The following is a 20,687-nucleotide window of genomic DNA, read 5'->3' as shown; positions in this document are numbered from 1 at the left end:
AGTTAGAGTTGTATAGTAACACAACAACAAAATCGATTTTTTTTCTTGGTATTGGGTCAAATTAATTTTTTCCAGGAGCTTGAGTCATATTTAACAAATTTGTATTCTCCGATTTTCGAAATTAGCCTACAAAATCGAAATATTTGGATTCGAAAAAAGGAAGGAAGGAAAAAGAAGTTTGATCTTTTAAAAAAATTTATATCGAAAAATTCTGGCCCCCTTTAAAACGTCTGGCATATAAGCTTGACGAAAAAGTTTTATATACCATTAAATTAATAATTTCATATATGGCAACTTTACCAAATATTTGACAGTTAAACTGTGAGCGCACAAATTTAGTTCTAGTCAAATTTTTAATTCTTAAATAAACAAGACTAATTTAAATGATAAGCAAAATATATTGAATCTAAATATTTTGCATTCTTTTATATTCAATTACATTTTTAGTACTAAAATATGTAAACAAAGTCAGCTGATCAGAGATGCCAGTTTGCCATAATTAATAAACACGCTCAACAAAAACAAAATAGAACCACATCGGCAAATATGGGAAAATTAACACGCTAGATAACACTTAACAGCATAAATGCCTTTTTCGTTTACTTTCATAGGATCGGCGAGAAGCTTTTGGAAGTTACTAGAAACCGGGGATGATTATAAAATGGAGAAAATTTTATTTGCGAAAAATGAATTATCTTCGAAAAATATTTGTCAACAAAGCACTACGTTTGATAATAGTTCCGAAATTAAAAATAGAGGAATAAATACTATTCAAAAGAAGGTCTCTATAAAAAAAGTGGAGGAGTGTGGTAGTGAATTACAATTCCTAAATAAATTCCCGAACTATCAACATAATAATTCATTGCTTAAGGAAAGGTGTTTTCTTAACAAATATGAAAGTAAGTATTGCCGAAATTATTTTTTACTATAAACCTCTAATTGATATAGTGCCAGTTAGGAGTTAAATGCCAATGAAATGGGCTATAATTAGTAGTAAAGTAGTAAAAATTGTAGCTTTAATTATTCCATAATAGCGTCATATACAGAACATTAATTTTGCCTTTGTCAAGGAGGAGGATGGAGACATATGAAGAAGTTCAAGTAAGTGAGGAAAGTCTCTGACTGTCATTCACTTGGTAGTGGCCAGGAACGATTCTTTTGCATGTGGCTCAAGCAGCTCACGACTTTCGATCTTAGACCAATAATCCTGGGGGTAGCCAACAGACATCTCTTTGGAGGCGAGCTAAAGTGTAAAAACAAATTACCAATGCATCGGACGAAATAGCCTCGGATGAGAAACCCCAATTTTGATGGCAACAACTGTAAACGTATTAAAGACTACGATTTAAGGGTATGCACCTGGAATGTCTGTACCCTTAATTGGGAAAGTGCCTCTGCCTAGCTGGTTAATGTCCTCATAAGAGTAAAGGCTGACATCCAAGAAATGCGATGGACGGAACACGGATGGCAGAAGGTGGGGCCTTGTGACTTCTACTACAGCGGCCATATAGAGAAGCGCAAATTCGTGGTGGGAGAGAGACTCCGTCGTCGAGTCTTGGCATTTACTCCGGTGGATGTACATCTAGCCACAATCTGCATCAAGCGAGGTTCTTCAACATATCGCATATTTGCGCCCACGCCCCGTAGGACGATGTGATCAAAGAAATTTTCTATGAGCGCCTAGATCGTACTTATGAGCGCTGCCCCCCCACGATATCAAAATCAAAATCGCAATCAGATCGATCATGTTTTGATAGATGGACGACATGTCTTCAGTGGTCCTGATGTGCGTAAGCTCCGTGGTCCTAAACGCGACTCGGACCATCATCTTGTAGTAGCTAAGATACGCAGCCGCCTCTGTGTAGCAAAGCGCACAGGTCAACAAACACAAGGAAGGTTCGACATCGAGAAGCTGCAATCACAAGCCACAGCTGAACGATTTTCTACTCGACTTGCACTCCTGCTCTCTGAGACTACTCATCAGCATCTCGGTATAAGGGACAGTGGGACGGCTATTGGCTTTCGGAAATGCCAAAAAACAGCTGGTATGATAAGGATTGCCGTCTCGCACTGAAGAGAAAACATACTGCCTACCTCGCAATGTTGGAATCGACCGCAACATATGCGGAACGGGATAGATACCAGGAGCTGAAGGGGGAAGCGAGACGCATATGCAGACAAAAAAGAAAGAGGCCGAAATGCGTGAGTATGAAGAGCTTGACAAGCTGGCCGACAGGGGTAATGCTCGAAAATTCTACGAAAGTATCTGGCGACTAACTGAAGGTTCCAAGACCGTAGCACACTCCTGTAGAGGTGATCTAGTTATTGAAGACCAGAGTATACTGAGTTTGAGGAGGGAACACTTCTCCAGCCTGCTGAATGGCAGTGAAAGTACAACACCAGGAGATGATGAACCCGATTCCCCAATGGACGACGATGGAACAGATGTTCCATTGCCAGAACGTGAAGAAATTCGAATAGAAATTACCCGCTTGAAGAAAAAAAAGGCGGCGGAATATGGTCGGAAGAAAGCATGATCGATGATTGGAATCTCAGTGAACTCTGCCCAATCCCCACAATCTGTGCCAATTACCGTGGGATAAGCCTTCTGAACATCGTTTATGAGGATCGAGCGTACTGCGTGAAAGACTAAACCACCGTCAACAAATAGTGTGTACTAATACGGTTGTGTAATCTGACGTTGAGCATGACCAAAAGTTCCGTCAGGATCGGAAAGGACCTCTCCGAGCCGTTCAATATCGTGTGATTTCTTTTACCTGATGCTGGAGAAAATAATACGTGCTGCAGAGCTAAATAGAGAAGGTACAATCTTCTCTAACAGTGTACAGCTGCCGGCGTACGCCGATGATATCGATATCATCGGAAGCAACAACGGTGCCGTTAGTTATGCTTTTTCCCGCATGGATAAGGAGGCGAAGCGAATGGGTTTGGAGGTGAATGAGAAGAAGACGAAATATCTCCTGACATCAAACAGACAGTCAGCGCATTCGCGTCTTGGCTCGCACGTCACTGTTGACAGTCATAACTTTGAAGTTGTAGATAATTTCGTATACCTTGGCACCAGCATCAACACCAATAATAATGTGAGCCTTGAAATCCAACGCAGAATCACTCTTGCAAACAGGTGCTACTATGGACTGAGTATGCAATTGAAAATTAAATTCTTCACTCGACGTACAAAAACCAAACTCTATAAGTCCCTTATTATTCCCGTCCTACTTTATGGTGCAGAAGCTTGGATTTATGGTCCCTTAAACATTGGCAACGGCGAAATTCCAGTTCCTTTAGTGAATTCAGCGAATGCGGTCACAGTCAAAGTTTAGTGAGTGTAATAATACGCAAAATTGTTGATACAGCTCAGAAAGGTGCATTTGCTTTTCTAGGATTTACATTATTATAATTAAATTGTTGTGTAAATCAAATCTAATAAAAGGTGTAAGAAAACTAATAAATAAAAATAAGATAAAAACTAGTAATCTATTAAAAAAACAACCAAAAGCGAACATGAATCAAAACGCATCAAACCGGTTTGCAGTGTTAGACACATCTACACAAGAACATGATACACAGAGTGATGATAAGAGTAATGAGGAAAATACAGAAACTACTACGAGTAGTTTCAAGCCACCACCTATTTTCATACCAAAAGTAAACGATATAAATAAAATGGTAATCAGTTTCTCAGTTTTAATTGGTAGTAAACATTTTTCATACAAATCTGGCAGAGACGGACAAGTCAGAGTTATGCCTACAAACAGTGACTCTTATAGAAAACTGGTGACTTACTTAGATGCTAATAATATAATTTTTCACACGTATCAATTAAAAGAAGATAAGCCCTATAGAATTGTCATAAAAACATTCATTTTTCTACACCCATAGACGACATTAAACTTGACTTAGCTGAAAAAGGCCACACTGTGAGAAATATTGTTAATGCAAAAAGTAAAATAACAAAAATGCCAATGTCATAATTTTTTGCTGACCTAGAGCCTTCGCCAAACAACAAAAGTGTATTCGACATTAATCGCTTATGTAGTGCGGTAGTCAAAATCGAGCCTCGAGGATGTCAAGTTTATCAGGCGCTAGTATGCAAAAAAGATGCAATCAAATCGATTAATAATAATCCTAAAGCTAATGTCGGTACTCAGTCTAATACTGAACAATCGTTTTTCAACAACAACTTCAGCTACGCAGAAATCACAAGGGGGCAACAAAGTGCTACTACATACAACAACAACAATTTGGAAAAACTTGAAGCTCTGATTTCCAAACAAATTGAACTAACTTCAACGCTAATAACCATGATGTCGTCTCTTGTTGCAAAATTATGCAATTAAGTCTTAAAATGGCAATTTGGAACGCCAATGGACTTAGCAATCATAGATTAGAAGTCGAACATTTCATTATTACCAAAAAACATAGATGTATTCATGATTTCCGAAACTCATTTTACTAACAAGTCGTTTTTTACGATCTCATTACATGTAACCACCCTGATTAGAACCCATATCTTTACCTACTGTTCAAGCTGCATCCGTTGAAATCACTAGCCTTAATGGAGGAATTGTCATAACTGCACTATATCTACCTCCTCGTTTCAACATAAATAAAAACACATTTATTTCATTTTTCCATAAATTGGGCAGTCGATTTCTAGCCGGTGAGGATTTCAATGCCAAGCATCCATGGTGGAGATCTCGTCTTACAAATCCCAAAGGTCGCGATCTATACAAATGTATTAGGGAAAAAAATTTTGATGTTCTGTCTACCGGCAGTCCCACTTACTGGCCCACAGATCCCAGCAAGACTCCTGATTTAATCGACTTTGCTGTTCATTTAGGAATCGGCGGTAACCTGCTCGAAATAGTCAATAATTATGATCTTAGCTCAGACCACTCCGCTCTCATTATTAATTTAAATTTGCCTGCTTTACTCACTGCACAGAAGCAGCGTATACTACACAAGAGGTCTGATATAAAACTTTTTCAAGCTAGACTTGAGTCCAATATAAACCTCAACATGGAGATAAACTCAGTTAGAGATTTAGATGATGCTGTGGAGATATATACAAACAAAATACACGAAGCTGCCTTTTTAGCTTCAAGCAAATGTACGAATAAAACTTTTCGAACGCAAAGAAACAGGCAACCATATTCTGACGAAGTCTCTGATTTGGTTAAAAACAAGAGGCGACTTCGAAGGATTTGGCACAACAGTAGAAATCCAAATGACAAAACAGCTCTTAATAAAGCAATCAAGGAACTTAAAACTAAGTTAGCTGAACTTAAAGAAGATTCGATTGGTGAATACCTAAAAAACATTGACTCAAACAATGTTGACGAGTATAACATTTGGAAGACCACCAAATACTTAAAACGGCCTACCTTAAGACAGGTTCCGGTTAAAGATGTTAACAATACTTGGTGCAGATCAAATTTAAGCAAAGCACACGCTTTTGCTAACCATCTTAAAGGTATATTTCAACCATTTAACTTTAACGGTACACTCCAACGCCAAGATGTTGAAGCATATATCGACTGCCCATGTCCAATGGATAAACCTATACCATATATAAAACTTTCAGAGGTCCAGTATGAAATCTCCCGCATAAAAAATTCAAAGTCTCCAGGATACGATAATATTGACGCACGGACAATCAAAAATCTTCCTAAGAAATGTCTATTATTTTTGGTCATGCTTTTTAACAGTAGCTTTCGTTTGAGCCATTTCCTCACGCAGTGGAAATGTGCTGAAATTATAATGTTATTAAAGCCAAACAAACCGGAAAATGAGTTGTCTTCATATAGACCAATAAGCTTACTGACAATATTCTCGAAAATACTCGAACGAATATTTCTCTAAAGATTACTGCCAGTGCTAGAAAGACAATCAATCATTCCAGACCATCAATTCGGTTTCAGACAAATGCACGGTATACCAGAACAATGTCATCGTGTTGTGAAAACTATACTTACTAGTTTGGAAAATAAGAAGTATTGTTGTGCTATATTCCTAGACATTCAGCAATCCTTTGACAGAGTCTGGCACTCGGGCCTATTGTATAAAATCAAAAAGATACTACCTACCCCGCTTTATCTCTTTCTTAGATCTTATCTGAGTCACAGGCTTTTCTACGTTAAAATACAAGACGAAATCTCAGACATACACGAGATAAAGGCTGGAGTCCCACAAGGTAGTGTCCTTGGACCAACTCTTTATACAATTTTTACGGCAGACATGCCAACATTGGAAAACGACAACTTGACCGTTGCCACTTATGCAGACGACACTGCTATACTCTCTTCCGCCTACTCGGCTAGCGAAGCTGCTGAAACTGCACAAGCACAGCTAGATGTACTACAATCCTGGCTTCGCAACTGGAACATCTCGGTAAACGCTGCAAAATCAGTTCATATTACATTTACACTAAGAAAAGAAGAGTCCCCCAGTGTTAGTCTTAATGGAGTCATAATTCCAAAATCCGATAGCGTAAAATACCTCGGATTACATTTGGATAAAAGACTAACTTTGCGTGCACATATCAGAGCCAAGAGAACGCAACTAAAAATTAAAACTAGAAAAATGTATTGGCTGCTTGGTCCAAAGTCGAAACTTAGCTTGAAAAACAAAATTCTTCTTTATAAAACTATATTGAAACCAGTATGGTCTTATGGCATTCAAATCTGGGGTACAGCAAGTAAATCCAACGTAGATGTGATTCAAAGATATCAGTCAAAAACACTTAGACTAATTGCTAATGCACCGTGGTTTATAAAAAATATAAATCTCCACAAGGATCTTAGAATACCTATGGTGACTGATGAAATAAAAATATATAGCTCAAGGTACATATCAAGATTAAATTATCATCCCAATACACACGCTGTAAACTTATTAGACAATAGCGAAGACACAAGAAGACTGCAAAGATTTCATCCTCTAGACCTGCCGTTTAGATCGTAAGAATTTTCTAAACATAGTATTTAATGAAATAATTATAATACTAAACTTAGCATATATTAACACCCTAATTTAAGGCCAAATTGCACTTAAGGCACCAATGTAATTTACAATAGTCAATTAAATTTACTTATTGTTTAACGACAGATTGTAAATCAAATTATATTAACAAAAAAAAAAAAAAACAAATTTATCCACATATATATTTTCGAATAAGTGTAGAGTGCACAAGAGTTTGGAAGTGCTATTTTATCGAAAAATAACAAAATTACATTCAACAAGTAAGGAAGGGCTAAGTTCGGGTGTCACCGAACACCGATGCCACTCTTTAAATACAGTATTTTTGCAAAGTTCTGTGCCGATATCTTCACTAGTACTAACTTTATATATTGTAAAGTAAACAATTCAGACCGACTTCAGAGTTCTTGTACATAGGAAGTAGGCCCGAACAGATTTGGACTATTTTCACAACATATCATTGGAGGCAAGAAAGATATTATAACCGAATTTCATTGAAATTGGTCGAGTAGTTTTGGAGATATGGTTTTTGACTCATAAGTGGTTTTCCTTACTGAATTAAAGCATTCTTAGTACTTTTAAATATAACCTTTGTATGGGAGGTGGGCGTGGTTATAATACGATTTCCTCCATTTTTGGACTGTATAAGGTAGTACTTAAAAGAAACGACTCTAGAAAGTTTGCTTGATATAGCTTTAGTATGTATGTATGTGATTGGCGTTCAACCGTTTAGCCGGTTACTCCTCTCTTTCCTTCGCAGTTCGGCGCCAGTTGGAGATTCCAAGTGTAACCAGATCGCTCTCCACCTGGTCCCTCCAACGGAGAGAAGGCCTTCCTCTTCCTCGGCTTTCTCCGGCGGATACTGCACCGAACACTTTCAGAGCTGGAGTTTTTTCGTCCATTCGGACAACATGACCTAGCCAGCGTAGCCGCTGTCTTTTTATTCGCTGAACTATGTCAATGTCGTCGTATAACTCGTACAGCTCATCGTTTCATCGTCTGCGGTATTCACCGTTGCCAAAGTTCTGAGCACCCTAAATCTTGCGCAAAATTATTCTCTCGAAAACTCCTAGTGTCGTCTCATCTGATGTTGACAAGCTTCTGCACCATAAAGCAGGACGGGAATGATAATCGACTTGTAGAGTTTGATTTTGGTACGTCGAGAGAGGACTTTACTGTTCAATTGCCTACTCAGTCCAAAGTAGCACCTGTTGGCAAGAGTGATTCTGCGCTGGATTTCGAGGCTGACATTGTTGGTGTTGTTGATACTGGTTCCCAGGTATACGAAATTATCTACAACTTCGAAGTTATGACTGGCAACAGTGACGTGGGAGCCAAGACATGAGTGCGCCGACTGTTTGCTTGATGACAGGAGATATTTCTTCTTGTCCTCATTCACCTCCAGACCATTCGTTTCGCCTCCTTATCCATGCGGGAAAAAGCATAACTAACGGCACGGTTGTTGCTTCCGATGATATCAATATCATCGGCATACGCCAGCAGCTGTACACTCTTGTAGAAGATTGTACCTTCTCTATTTAGTTCTGCAGCTCGTACTATTTTTTCCAACATCAAGTTAAAGAAGTCGCACGATAGTGAGTCACCTTGTCTGAAACCTCGTTTGGTATCGAACGGCTCGGAGAGGTTCTTCCCAATCATGACGGAGCTTTTGGTGTTGCTCAACGTCAACTTACACAGCCGTATTAGTTTTGCGGGGATGCCAAATTCAGACATCGCGGCATAAAGGCAGCTCCTTTTCGTGCTGTCGAAAGCAGCTTTAAAATCGGCAAAAAGGTGGTGTGTGTCGATCCTCTTTTCACGGGTCTTCTCCAAGATTTGGCACATGGTGAATATCTGGTCCATGGTGGACTTTCCAAGTCTAAAGCCACACTGATAAGGTCCAATCAGTTTGTTGACGGTGGGCTTAAGTCTTTCAGACAGTACGCTCGATAGAACCATATAGGCGATATTTATGAGGCATATCCAACGGTAATTGGCACAGTTTGTGGGATCTCCCTTTTTATGGATTGGGCAGAGCACACTGAGATACCAATCGTCAAGCATGCTTTCTTCCGACCATATTTTGCAAAGAAGCTTGCAAGCATCAGCATTGCTTATCAGTTCTTCGCCGCCGTATTTGAATAGCTCAGCCGGTAACCTATCGGCCCCTGCCGCTATGTTATTCTTCAGGCGGGTAATTGCTATTCGAATTTCTTCATGGTCGGGTAACGGAACATCTGTTCCACCTTCAATGATTTGGGAATCGGGTTGCCATCTCCTGGTGTTGTGCTTTCGCTGTCATTCAGTAGTTCGGAGAAGTGTTCCCTCCATAATCCCAGTATGCCCTGGACATCGGTTACCAGATTACCACCTTGGTCTCTTCATAAAGATGCTCGTCTTGAAACCTGCGTTAAGTAGATTCATTATGCTCTCGCAACAAAGTTGCTAAAGAGAGTATTATAGTTTTGTTTACATAACGGTTGTTTATGTCACCCACAAATGAAAGAGTTAGATATGGATAGAAATTAGATATGATCAGTATGACGAGTGGAGTTTTAAATCTGTCCGTGCAAGCGATAACTTGAGTAATTAATATCTTAATGAAACTTGCTACATATGTACGTCCTTAGCACAAAATGGCGAAAACCGAAAACATATAAAGTGTCATAACTAAGCCATAAATAAAGTTATAAAAAAAAATTTAGTACAAATGATCGCAGTAAGAAGGGGCATATTTGGTTGTATATTTTGTAAAAGTGGCCCCTCCCCTGTTAAGTTTTTTGTACATATCTCGTAAACCTCTAAAGCCATATCAACCAAACTCTCTAGAGTCGTTTCTTTTAGCTCCTTCCTTATATATGTAGTTCTAAAATGGAGGAAATCGGACTATATCCACGCCCACCTCCTATACAAAGGTTATGTTGAAAACTACTAAAATTGCTTTAATTCATTAAGGAAAAATTTTAGAAACCTTAAAGAGCTGAACTCAAATTGGTATACAAATTTTGAAATAGGCGCGGCTCCGCTCACATATGGGTCAAGAACCATATATCCGAAACTTCTCGTCCGATTTCAATGAAATTCGGTTCATAACAATCTCCTGGCATCCCAATGATATTTTATGAAAATAGTCCAAATCGGTTTACAACCACGTCTATTTCTCATATACCAGAACTTTGAAGTCGATCTGAATCGTTTACCTTACAGTATATAAAGTAAGCACTAGTGATGATATCAGAACAGAACTTTGCCCAAATACTGCAATTATGTATGTGCGGCCTTTTAAAAATCGCTGAAATCGGGCCATACATTTTCAAGGCCTCATATATCGAACATGAGGACCTCAATGCTTCGAATAAATTTTTTACCGAAAATATAGATACGTCTCTCAGATATTTTGAAGAAATTCAGAAGGAATATTTTTCTTCTAATAATATATCTCCGTGCCAAAAATTAGTGAAATCGGGTCATAAATTCCACTACCAACCATATACCTAATATTAAGGTTTTCAAACTTTCAATGGACTTATTATTTTGTCTGCAAATTCGTCGCGCTTCCCTCTTCAGCTCTCGGTATCTATCCCATTCCGCACGTGTTGTGCTGACGAGTGCTCTCAGAGAGAGAATTTCTTGGCTGTCTGTTGCGATTGCAGCTCTTCGACGTCCTTTGCTGCACAGAGGCGGGTGCGTATCTTCGCTGCTATCAGATAATGGTTAGAGTCTATATTTGGTCCTCGGAGCCTACGCACGTCTATCACAACATTAATTATTTGGTTAGGCGTGTTTCGATCAAGAGATAGTCATGTTGCTTGATGTATTTTCTTGTGCAGGAATCTGGTACTACAGACGACAATATTTCAGGCCTCAGCGAAGTCGATCAACCTCAGACCGTTTGACAATGTTTCGTCATGGAGGCTGAATTTCCCGACTGTTATGCCAAAGACACTATCCTTAAATCGTTTGCAGGGTCTTTATCAAAAGGGAGGTTTCTCATCCGAAGCTTCCCTCGATTTTTCATTGGTACTTCGTTTTTATGTGGTTGGTTCCATACCCTACGCACTACCGCAGAACTTTAGCTCGCCTCCAAACGGCTGTTTGTTGGCAACCCAGAGGATACGTGGTCTAAAACCAGAAGCTGCTTGAACCATGTGGAGTAGAATCGTTTCTGGCCACTCCCAAGTGAATGACAATCAAAAACTTTCCTCACTTACATGAACTTCTACACATGATCTCTTTCGCTAATACATATGTTTTATTCAACAGCATAAGCCGGCAAAACATCAGCTGGTATATATAAAGATATATATAACTCGCAGATTATAGATTATATATCGACCAACAATAACGTAATTACGATATCGTTTTTCAACTTTCCACCTTCCTTCACAATGGATTTGTACAAAACCTGTACGAATTTTTTACTGGCTTTCTGATTGCTAATAAAATGTAATCATCGACGAGGACCTCATATATTGGAAACTCCGAATTCCCAAATGATCACTCACCGAATAAAAAACTACCACCAATCCAACTACCAAAACATCTCTAGAATGGTATCATCGGATGTTGACGTAGTCCACGATACAGTACCATAAAGTAGGACGGGAATGATTAGGGACTTGTAGAGGTTAAAGAAGTAATATGTCCATCCATATATGCCCCTTCATAGTGCGATCCTTTGTACCAAATTTTATTTCCATAGCTTTAATTAAGGCTTAGTTATGGCACTTTATTTGTTTTCGATTTTCGCCATTTTGTGGGCGTGACAGTGGTCCGATTTTGCTCATCTTCGAAAGCAACCTTCCTATGGTGCCAAGTTTCATCAAGATATCTTAATTTTTACTCAAGTTACAGCTTGCACACACGGTCGGACAGACAGACAGATATCTGTATTTGAACTCCACTCTTCACCCGGATCACTTTGGTATAAATAACCCTATATCAAACTCGTTTAGTTTTGGGTGTTACAAACAACCGTTATGTGAAGAAAACTATAATACTCTCTTAGCAACTTTGTTGCGATAGTAAAAAATCAATAAATTCTCTCTCTATCCTAAATAAATGAAATAAATATTAATTATAAAATCTTAAGATCTTTCAGAAACATTTCTGACTTTTTAAAGACGTAATATATTCTCTGCCCTTCCAAAAAAAGATTTGGCATGGGGAGAGTCTGGCCAACCTGATCTAATTTATTTTTACATACATATATAAATATCTATATATGGCTGGAGGTGTTCAGAACCTCTCGCAAGTAATTATCAAGACTCAAGCAGCTCATGACAGCACCCCCAGTTATCACAGCACCCCCTCCAACCCCGTCACGTTAAGAAATCTTAATAGTGTTGCAGGGCTGATGCATGCGATACTTCTTCTTTGGGGATATAGAGCCCCAATTATCTGTCCCCTTTCCTTCGCGATCGCCGGGCAGTCAAGGAGTAGGTGCTTTGAATCACAAAATCGGCAAAGATCCGACGAGTGGATTCTCATTTTGTGTAAATGACATCGTAGTCTGCAGTGGCCGGTATATAGTGGCCTGGGGAGCGCCATTAACTGTTTGAATCCTTTCTGATTGTATCCTCCCAGGAACAGTTTGGAGTGACGAAGTCCCTGCATGTGCAACCAACAGCGATTCCTGCTTGCTGCCTCCTCCTCTTTCAGGCGGGTTGTAAGAACATGCCGACCAACCGCAATAAAGGGCTTTGGCCCGATTGGGCTGGTGGCCGGGGCCTTCCTTTCTAGTTGGTCCGCGAATTCGTTTCCCTGTATTCCTTTGCCCTGGAACCCAAGCTAGGGTTATGCTGTTTCTGCAAATCCTGTTCAAAGTATCTATGCAGTCCATGACCAGCCCCGAGTCCACCTCGAAGGATGATAGTGCCTGAAGAGCTGCTTGGCTATCGCTGATAATGGCTATGCGTTCCTTATGATAGCCCCTGTCCAATATTACCTCTACACACTTGGTAATGGCATAGACTTCAGCTTGGAAGATGCTGGGGAAATGGCCTATGGATAAAGACAGCTTTAGGCGTTGCCCCGTTATGCCGGCGCCTATACCAACTGCTGTCTTTGATCCGTCTGTGTACCATTGTTGTGTTATTTCACTTTAATTATCACAGTATTAGTTATTTAGGACAATAAAGGCAAATAAATTAAATGAATAGTATACGTTATATGAATTGCCAGGGGAGAGACAAAATCAGTTTTCGAATCCAGTACACCGCACGATTGTAGCACAATAACTAAAAAACTACAGCGCTTAAATGGATTTCGCGATTAGTATTATTAACTTCAAGCTGATATATGCTCATGAGCACTTTTTCAATGCGACCGTCTTTGAATTTATGTCGTAAAAAAAGACATGAAAACATAGTAACAAAAATTTAATAACAAACTTGTAATCCAAAAGTGAGTTTTATTTCGAGCAAAAAATATAAAAATCAAATATAATGATAATTTATGACTTTTATTTTTTTGCTCAAAAATAATGATTATTTATGATTTTTATTTTTTTTTTTTGCTCAAAAATGATGATTATTTATGATTTTTTACAAATTACTCAAAATTAATCATTAACTCTGAAGAAAATCATAAAAATCAATATATAATCATTATTTAGTGATTTTTATAATAAAACTTATAATGATTACGGTCCCTGGAAAGGACAGTCTGCACTGAAAATGTTTTAAAATATATTTTCTAATAAGCCTTAGTAAATCGGAACCATTTAATGTGTCGACTGAATTTATCACCGTTATTATAAACTTTTCTTCAAGTAAATATTTTTTTGTTTTTGGTGCGTGTGCGAAATCTGAAATATCTGATTTCGTTAACCAAATTTTTTTTCTTTACTCCAACTGTTATCAATTGATACCAATCACGGGAATGATGGATTTTTATTGAAGATTTGTTTTTCGTTTTCTCCATCGATGCATGATCACTATCGCACTCCATGTGCGTGTAACCAGGAACCATAAGTGTATGATCTATAATGCATACCAGAGAGCTGCAACGGGTACACCATTTTCGTGCACACTCGAACGTCCAGTCTGATTTTGTTTGATCAAACTTTTCAGTATGAATACATGTACTGACCGCTAGGAGACATGTTCAAAAAGAACGAGCCTTTCGCGACACTCTAACCACAAGCATATATGCTTGTTTTAACAGAGTGCCGAGTTGACACTCGTTTGTGAACGAGCGGGAACTCGGAAAATTTTTCAATATGTATGTATTTAATCGGCAGTCATGCTATTATTTCGTATTGATTACACAGGCCAATACTCAATTTGCTTCTTTGAATTTATCAACTGATTCTAGCTAATTTGGGTGCGCTGAATTCAAATCTGTAATAAGTTTGTCTCTATCAGCTTCATGATATAGCTTTTTTATACGCTCCACTTATAACCTCCAATAATGACCGTCTGTGAGTTTTTTCCCAATTTTTTTTCCATCAAAATGCAAATTCAAACAGTTGTCTGCCATCATATGTGTATCCCATCTTCCCTGGTACCGATTCTCCATAATTTTGATATCTTATTGAACCTTTCTCCTTGTTCTTCTCTTAAATTACCCAAATTTTCGGGAAATCGGTCCAAGTGACTGTGCAAATAATAGATTTTAATACTCAGTTGCAACCAAGGTCTCTGAACTTATACAGCATATTCTCCACTAATTGAACATATTTTGGAGCTTTATTATTTAACAAGAAATTTTTTTATAACTTGCACGAATGATGCTCACACATTTCGTTCAGTTTTAAAAAAAAATTTAGTACAAATGATCGCAGTAAGAAGGGGCATATTTGGTTGTATATTTTGTAAAAGTGGCCCCTCCCCTGTTAAGTTTTTTGTACATATCTCGTAAACCTCTAAAGCCATATCAACCAAACTCTCTAGAGTCGTTTCTTTTAGCTCCTTCCTTATATATGTAGTTCTAAAATGGAGGAAATCGGACTATATCCACGCCCACCTCCTATACAAAGGTTATGTTGAAAACTACTAAAATTGCTTTAATTCATTAAGGAAAAATTTTAGAAACCTTAAAGAGCTGAACTCAAATTGGTATACAAATTTTGAAATAGGCGCGGCTCCGCTCACATATGGGTCAAGAACCATATATCCGAAACTTCTCGTCCGATTTCAATGAAATTCGGTTCATAACAATCTCCTGGCATCCCAATGATATTTTATGAAAATAGTCCAAATCGGTTTACAACCACGTCTATTTCTCATATACCAGAACTTTGAAGTCGATCTGAATCGTTTACCTTACAGTATATAAAGTAAGCACTAGTGATGATATCAGAACAGAACTTTGCCCAAATACTGCAATTATGTATGTGCGGCCTTCTAAAAATCGCTGAAATCGGGCCAAGGCCTCATATATCGAACATGAGGACCTCAATGCTTCGAATAAATTTTTTACCGAAAATATAGATACGTCTCTCAGATATTTTGAAGAAATTCAGAAGGAATATTTTTCTTCTAATAATATATCTCCGTGCCAAAAATTAGTGAAATCGGGTCATAAATTCCACTACCAACCATATACCTAATATTAAGGTTTTCAAACTTTCAATGGACTTATTATTTTGTCTGCAAATTCGTCGCGCTTCCCTCTTCAGCTCTCGGTATCTATCCCATTCCGCACGTGTTGTGCTGACGAGTGCTCTCAGAGAGAGAATTTCTTGGCTGTCTGTTGCGATTGCAGCTCTTCGACGTCCTTTGCTGCACAGAGGCGGGTGCGTATCTTCGCTGCTATCAGATAATGGTTAGAGTCTATATTTGGTCCTCGGAGCCTACGCACGTCTATCACAACATTAATTATTTGGTTAGGCGTGTTTCGATCAAGAGATAGTCATGTTGCTTGATGTATTTTCTTGTGCAGGAATCTGGTACTACAGACGACAATATTTCAGGCCTCAGCGAAGTCGATCAACCTCAGACCGTTTGACAATGTTTCGTCATGGAGGCTGAATTTCCCGACTGTTATGCCAAAGACACTATCCTTAAATCGTTTGCAGGGTCTTTATCAAAAGGGAGGTTTCTCATCCGAAGCTTCCCTCGATTTTTCATTGGTACTTCGTTTTTATGTGGTTGGTTCCATACCCTACGCACTACCGCAGAACTTTAGCTCGCCTCCAAACGGCTGTTTGTTGGCAACCCAGAGGATACGTGGTCTAAAACCAGAAGCTGCTTGAACCATGTGGAGTAGAATCGTTTCTGGCCACTCCCAAGTGAATGACAATCAAAAACTTTCCTCACTTACATGAACTTCTACACATGATCTCTTTCGCTAATACATATGTTTTATTCAACAGCATAAGCCGGCAAAACATCAGCTGGTATATATAAAGATATATATAACTCGCAGATTATAGATTATATATCGACCAACAATAACGTAATTACGATATCGTTTTTCAACTTTCCACCTTCCTTCACAATGGATTTGTACAAAACCTGTACGAATTTTTTACTGGCTTTCTGATTGCTAATAAAATGTAATCATCGACGAGGACCTCATATATTGGAAACTCCGAATTCCCAAATGATCACTCACCGAATAAAAAACTACCACCAATCCAACTACCAAAACATCTCTAGAATGGTATCATCGGATGTTGACGTAGTCCACGATACAGTACCATAAAGTAGGACGGGAATGATTAGGGACTTGTAGAGGTTAAAGAAGTAATATGTCCATCCATATATGCCCCTTCATAGTGCGATCCTTTGTACCAAATTTTATTTCCATAGCTTTAATTAAGGCTTAGTTATGGCACTTTATTTGTTTTCGATTTTCGCCATTTTGTGGGCGTGACAGTGGTCCGATTTTGCTCATCTTCGAAAGCAACCTTCCTATGGTGCCAAGTTTCATCAAGATATCTTAATTTTTACTCAAGTTACAGCTTGCACACACGGTCGGACAGACAGACAGATATCTGTATTTGAACTCCACTCTTCACCCGGATCACTTTGGTATAAATAACCCTATATCAAACTCGTTTAGTTTTGGGTGTTACAAACAACCGTTATGTGAAGAAAACTATAATACTCTCTTAGCAACTTTGTTGCGATAGTAAAAAATCAATAAATTCTCTCTCTATCCTAAATAAATGAAATAAATATTAATTATAAAATCTTAAGATCTTTCAGAAACATTTCTGACTTTTTAAAGACGTAATATATTCTCTGCCCTTCCAAAAAAAGATTTGGCATGGGGAGAGTCTGGCCAACCTGATCTAATTTATTTTTACATACATATATATAGATATTTATATACAGTCACTCACATTGAAAGTCGGGCAAGCGCAAAACAAAATTTCAACTTATAATAAAATTGTAATGAAAAAAGATATTCAACTCGATCTTTTTTTATTTTATTAAAAAAAAGTCTTACTGCTAAAAAACAACAAAATTATATATTCAAAGTAACATAAAACTTAACGCATGTAACAAAAACTGTACTAAGGCCACTTTTTCGCCTCACATTGAAAGTCGGGCAAGACGTAAAAGACATAAGTATTTAAAAGTTTGCACACAAAAAAAATAATTTTTAGTATTTTGTGGCTCCACCTTTTCGATTTTCTACTGCTTGTAGTCTTCTCGGCATTGATTCAACCAGATTTTTGCACATATTCGGACTAATCTTGTTCCACTCCTCTTGTAAAGCATTCTTCAACTGTTCCTTCGATGTGCACATCCTGTTCTGCATCCTGCGTCCTAATTCGTCCCACAAATGTTCAATTACATTGAGGTCAGGGCTTTGCGCAGGGGTTTTGATTACTTTTGGGCAGTTATACAACAACCAACTTCTTACATCAAGCGCCGAATGTTTTGGGTCGTTGTCCTGATAAAACTGAAAGTTGTTTTCAATACCAAGTTTTTGCACGCTTTCTTTCAAATTATTCTTCAAAATCGCCAAATATACATATTTGTTCATTATGCCATCTATAATATGCAAATTTCCAACTCCTGAAGCTGCCATACACCCCCAGACCATTACTGAGCCACCACCGTGCTTCACTGTTTTCCTTAAATTTTTGGCATCAAGTTCTTGATTTATTTTACGCCACACTTTACCTCTTCCATCACATCCGAATAAATTAAATATACTCTCGTCTGTAAATAATACCTAAAAAATCGACCTTAGATTTATAGAAACGTTCTTATTGTCAATATTTACCGTTCTCCAATATGAGAAATCTTTATCCATAAATTTTCGAGCGAATTCAAGTCGATCATGTTGATTTTTTTTGCTAATTAGGGGCTTTTTTCTTGCTACTCGACCATGGAACTCATTTTTTCGTAATACTCTTCTTATAGTTTCTGGGTTACCTTACTACCAGAAGATTCCTCGACCATTGCAGCTAGTTTGGGTGCAGAAGTAAAAGGCCTTTGTTTTATTTCTCTTAAACCAATCCATTTCGATTATATCTCGTAATAATATCGTGGACTGTGGATTTGCTTTTCTTCACAAAATTTGCTATTTCACGCTCCGTTTTTCCTTGTAAATGGTGATGTATGACTAAATTGCGCTCAACCAAAGTAGACTGTTTAATTTTACGCGACATTTTAAAAAAATACTCACTTAAACTTCACTGACTGGCTTACGATTTCCAATTGACAAATCTTCAGGCTTATAATTAAATTTCGAATATATATAACGGAACATTTACCGTTACATTTTCTAGAAATACAGTTTGCCCGACTTTCAATGTGAGGCGAAAAAGTGGCCTTAGTACAGTTTTTGTTACATGCGTTAAGTTTTATGTTTTTTTGAATATATAATTTTGTTGTTTTTTAACAGTAAGACTTTTTTTTAATAAAATAGAAAAAGATCGAGTTGAAAATCTTTTTTCATTACAATTTTATTATAAGTAGAAATTTTGTTTTGCGCTTGCCCGACTTTCAATGTGAGTGACTGTATGTATGTAATGTATGATGGCTGGAGGTGTTCAGAACCTCTCGCAAGTAATTATCAAGACTCAAGCAGCTCATGACAGCACCCCCAGTTATCACAGCACCCCCTCCAACCTCGTCACGTTAAGAAATCTTAATAGTGTTGCAGGGCTGATGCATGCGATACTTCCTCTTTGGGGATATAGAGCCCCAATTATCTGTCCCCTTTCCTTCGCGATCGCCGGGCAGTCAAGGAGTAGGTGCTCTGAATCACAAAATCGGCAAAGATCCGACGAGTGGATTCTCATTTTGTGTAAATGACATCGTAGTCTGCAGTGGCCGGTATATAGTGGCCTGGGGAGCGCCATTAACTGTTTGAATCCTTTCTGATTGTATCCTCCCAGGAACAGTTTGGAGTGACGAAGTCCCTGCATGTGCAACCAACAGCGATTCCTGCTTGCTGCCTCCTCCTCTTTCAGGCGGGTTGTAAGAACATGCCGACCAACCGCAATAAAGGGCTTTGGCCCGATTGGGCTGGTGGCCGGGGCCTTCCTTTCTAGTTGGTCCGCGAATTCGTTTCCCTGTATTCCTTTGCCCTGGAACCCAAGCTAGGGTTATGCTGTTTCTGCAAATCCTGTTCAAAGTATCTATGCAGTCCATGACCAGCCCCGAGTCCACCTCGAAGGATGATAGTGCCTGAAGAGCTGCTTGGCTATCGCTGATAATGGCTATGCGTTCCTTATGATAGCCCCTGTCCAATATTACCTCTACACACTTGGTAATGGCATAGACTTCAGCTTGGAAGATGCTGGGGAAATGGCCTATGGATAAAGACAGCTTTAGGCGTTGCCCCGTTATGCCGGCGCCTATACCAACTGCTGTCTTTGATCCGTCTGTGTACCATTGTTGTGTTATTTCACTTTAATTATCACAGTATTAGTTATTTAGGACAATAAAGGCAAATAAATTAAATGAATAGTATACGTTATATGAATTGCCAGGGGAGAGACAAAATCAGTTTTCGAATCCAGTACACCGCACGATTGTAGCACAATAACTAAAAAACTACAGCGCTTAAATGGATTTCGCGATTAGTATTATTAACTTCAAGCTGATATATGCTCATGAGCACTTTTTCAATGCGACCGTCTTTGAATTTATGTCGTAAAAAAAGACATGAAAACATAGTAACAAAAATTTAATAACAAACTTGTAATCCAAAAGTGAGTTTTATTTCGAGCAAAAAATATAAAAATCAAATATAATGATAATTTATGACTTTTATTTTTTTGCTCAAAAATAATGATTATTTATGATTTTTATTTTTTTTTTTTGCTCAAAAATGATGATTATTTATGATTTTTTACAAATTACTCAAAATTAATCATTAACTCTGAAGAAAATCATAAAAATCAATATATAATCATTATTTAGTGATTTTTATAATAAAACTTATAATGATTACGGTCCCTGGAAAGGACAGTCTGCACTGAAAATGTTTTAAAATATATTTTCTAATAAGCCTTAGTAAATCGGAACCATTTAATGTGTCGACTGAATTTATCACCGTTATTATAAACTTTTCTTCAAGTAAATATTTTTTTGTTTTTGGTGCGTGTGCGAAATCTGAAATATCTGATTTCGTTAACCAAATTTTTTTTCTTTACTCCAACTGTTATCAATTGATACCAATCACGGGAATGATGGATTTTTATTGAAGATTTGTTTTTCGTTTTCTCCATCGATGCATGATCACTATCGCACTCCATGTGCGTGTAACCA

General features: G+C 38.0%; 2 protein-coding genes across 21 annotated transcripts in view; one reads left to right on the top strand and one right to left on the bottom strand.

Annotated features, from left to right (window-relative positions):
• LOC105220257 (FERM domain-containing protein 3) overlaps positions 1-20,687 on the bottom strand; it is a 363,284-nt gene that overhangs the window by 64,798 nt on the left and 277,799 nt on the right. The gene's annotated exons all lie outside the window — the stretch shown is intronic.
• The window catches only part of LOC105220101 (uncharacterized), a 271,949-nt gene that overhangs the window by 126,577 nt on the left and 124,685 nt on the right, over positions 1-20,687 (top strand). For 15 of the 17 annotated variants that reach the window (XM_054226385.1, XM_054226386.1, XM_054226404.1 and 12 more), the window contains one exon: positions 612-899. The exons of 1 other annotated variant lie outside the window; for it this stretch is intronic. In XM_054226385.1, coding sequence (XP_054082360.1) covers positions 612-899 — 288 coding nt within the window. Of the gene's footprint in view, positions 1-611; positions 900-1,070; positions 1,253-20,687 lie in introns of those variants that run through there. One more of the 17 variants, XM_054226389.1, reaches the window with a different exon arrangement.

This window comes from Zeugodacus cucurbitae, chromosome 3 (genome assembly GCF_028554725.1).
Source record: "Zeugodacus cucurbitae isolate PBARC_wt_2022May chromosome 3, idZeuCucr1.2, whole genome shotgun sequence".
NCBI classification, from domain to species: domain Eukaryota; kingdom Metazoa; phylum Arthropoda; class Insecta; order Diptera; family Tephritidae; genus Zeugodacus; species Zeugodacus cucurbitae.
Note: the sequence above shows the minus strand (reverse complement) of the source record. Positions and strands in the feature narration are given on the sequence as shown.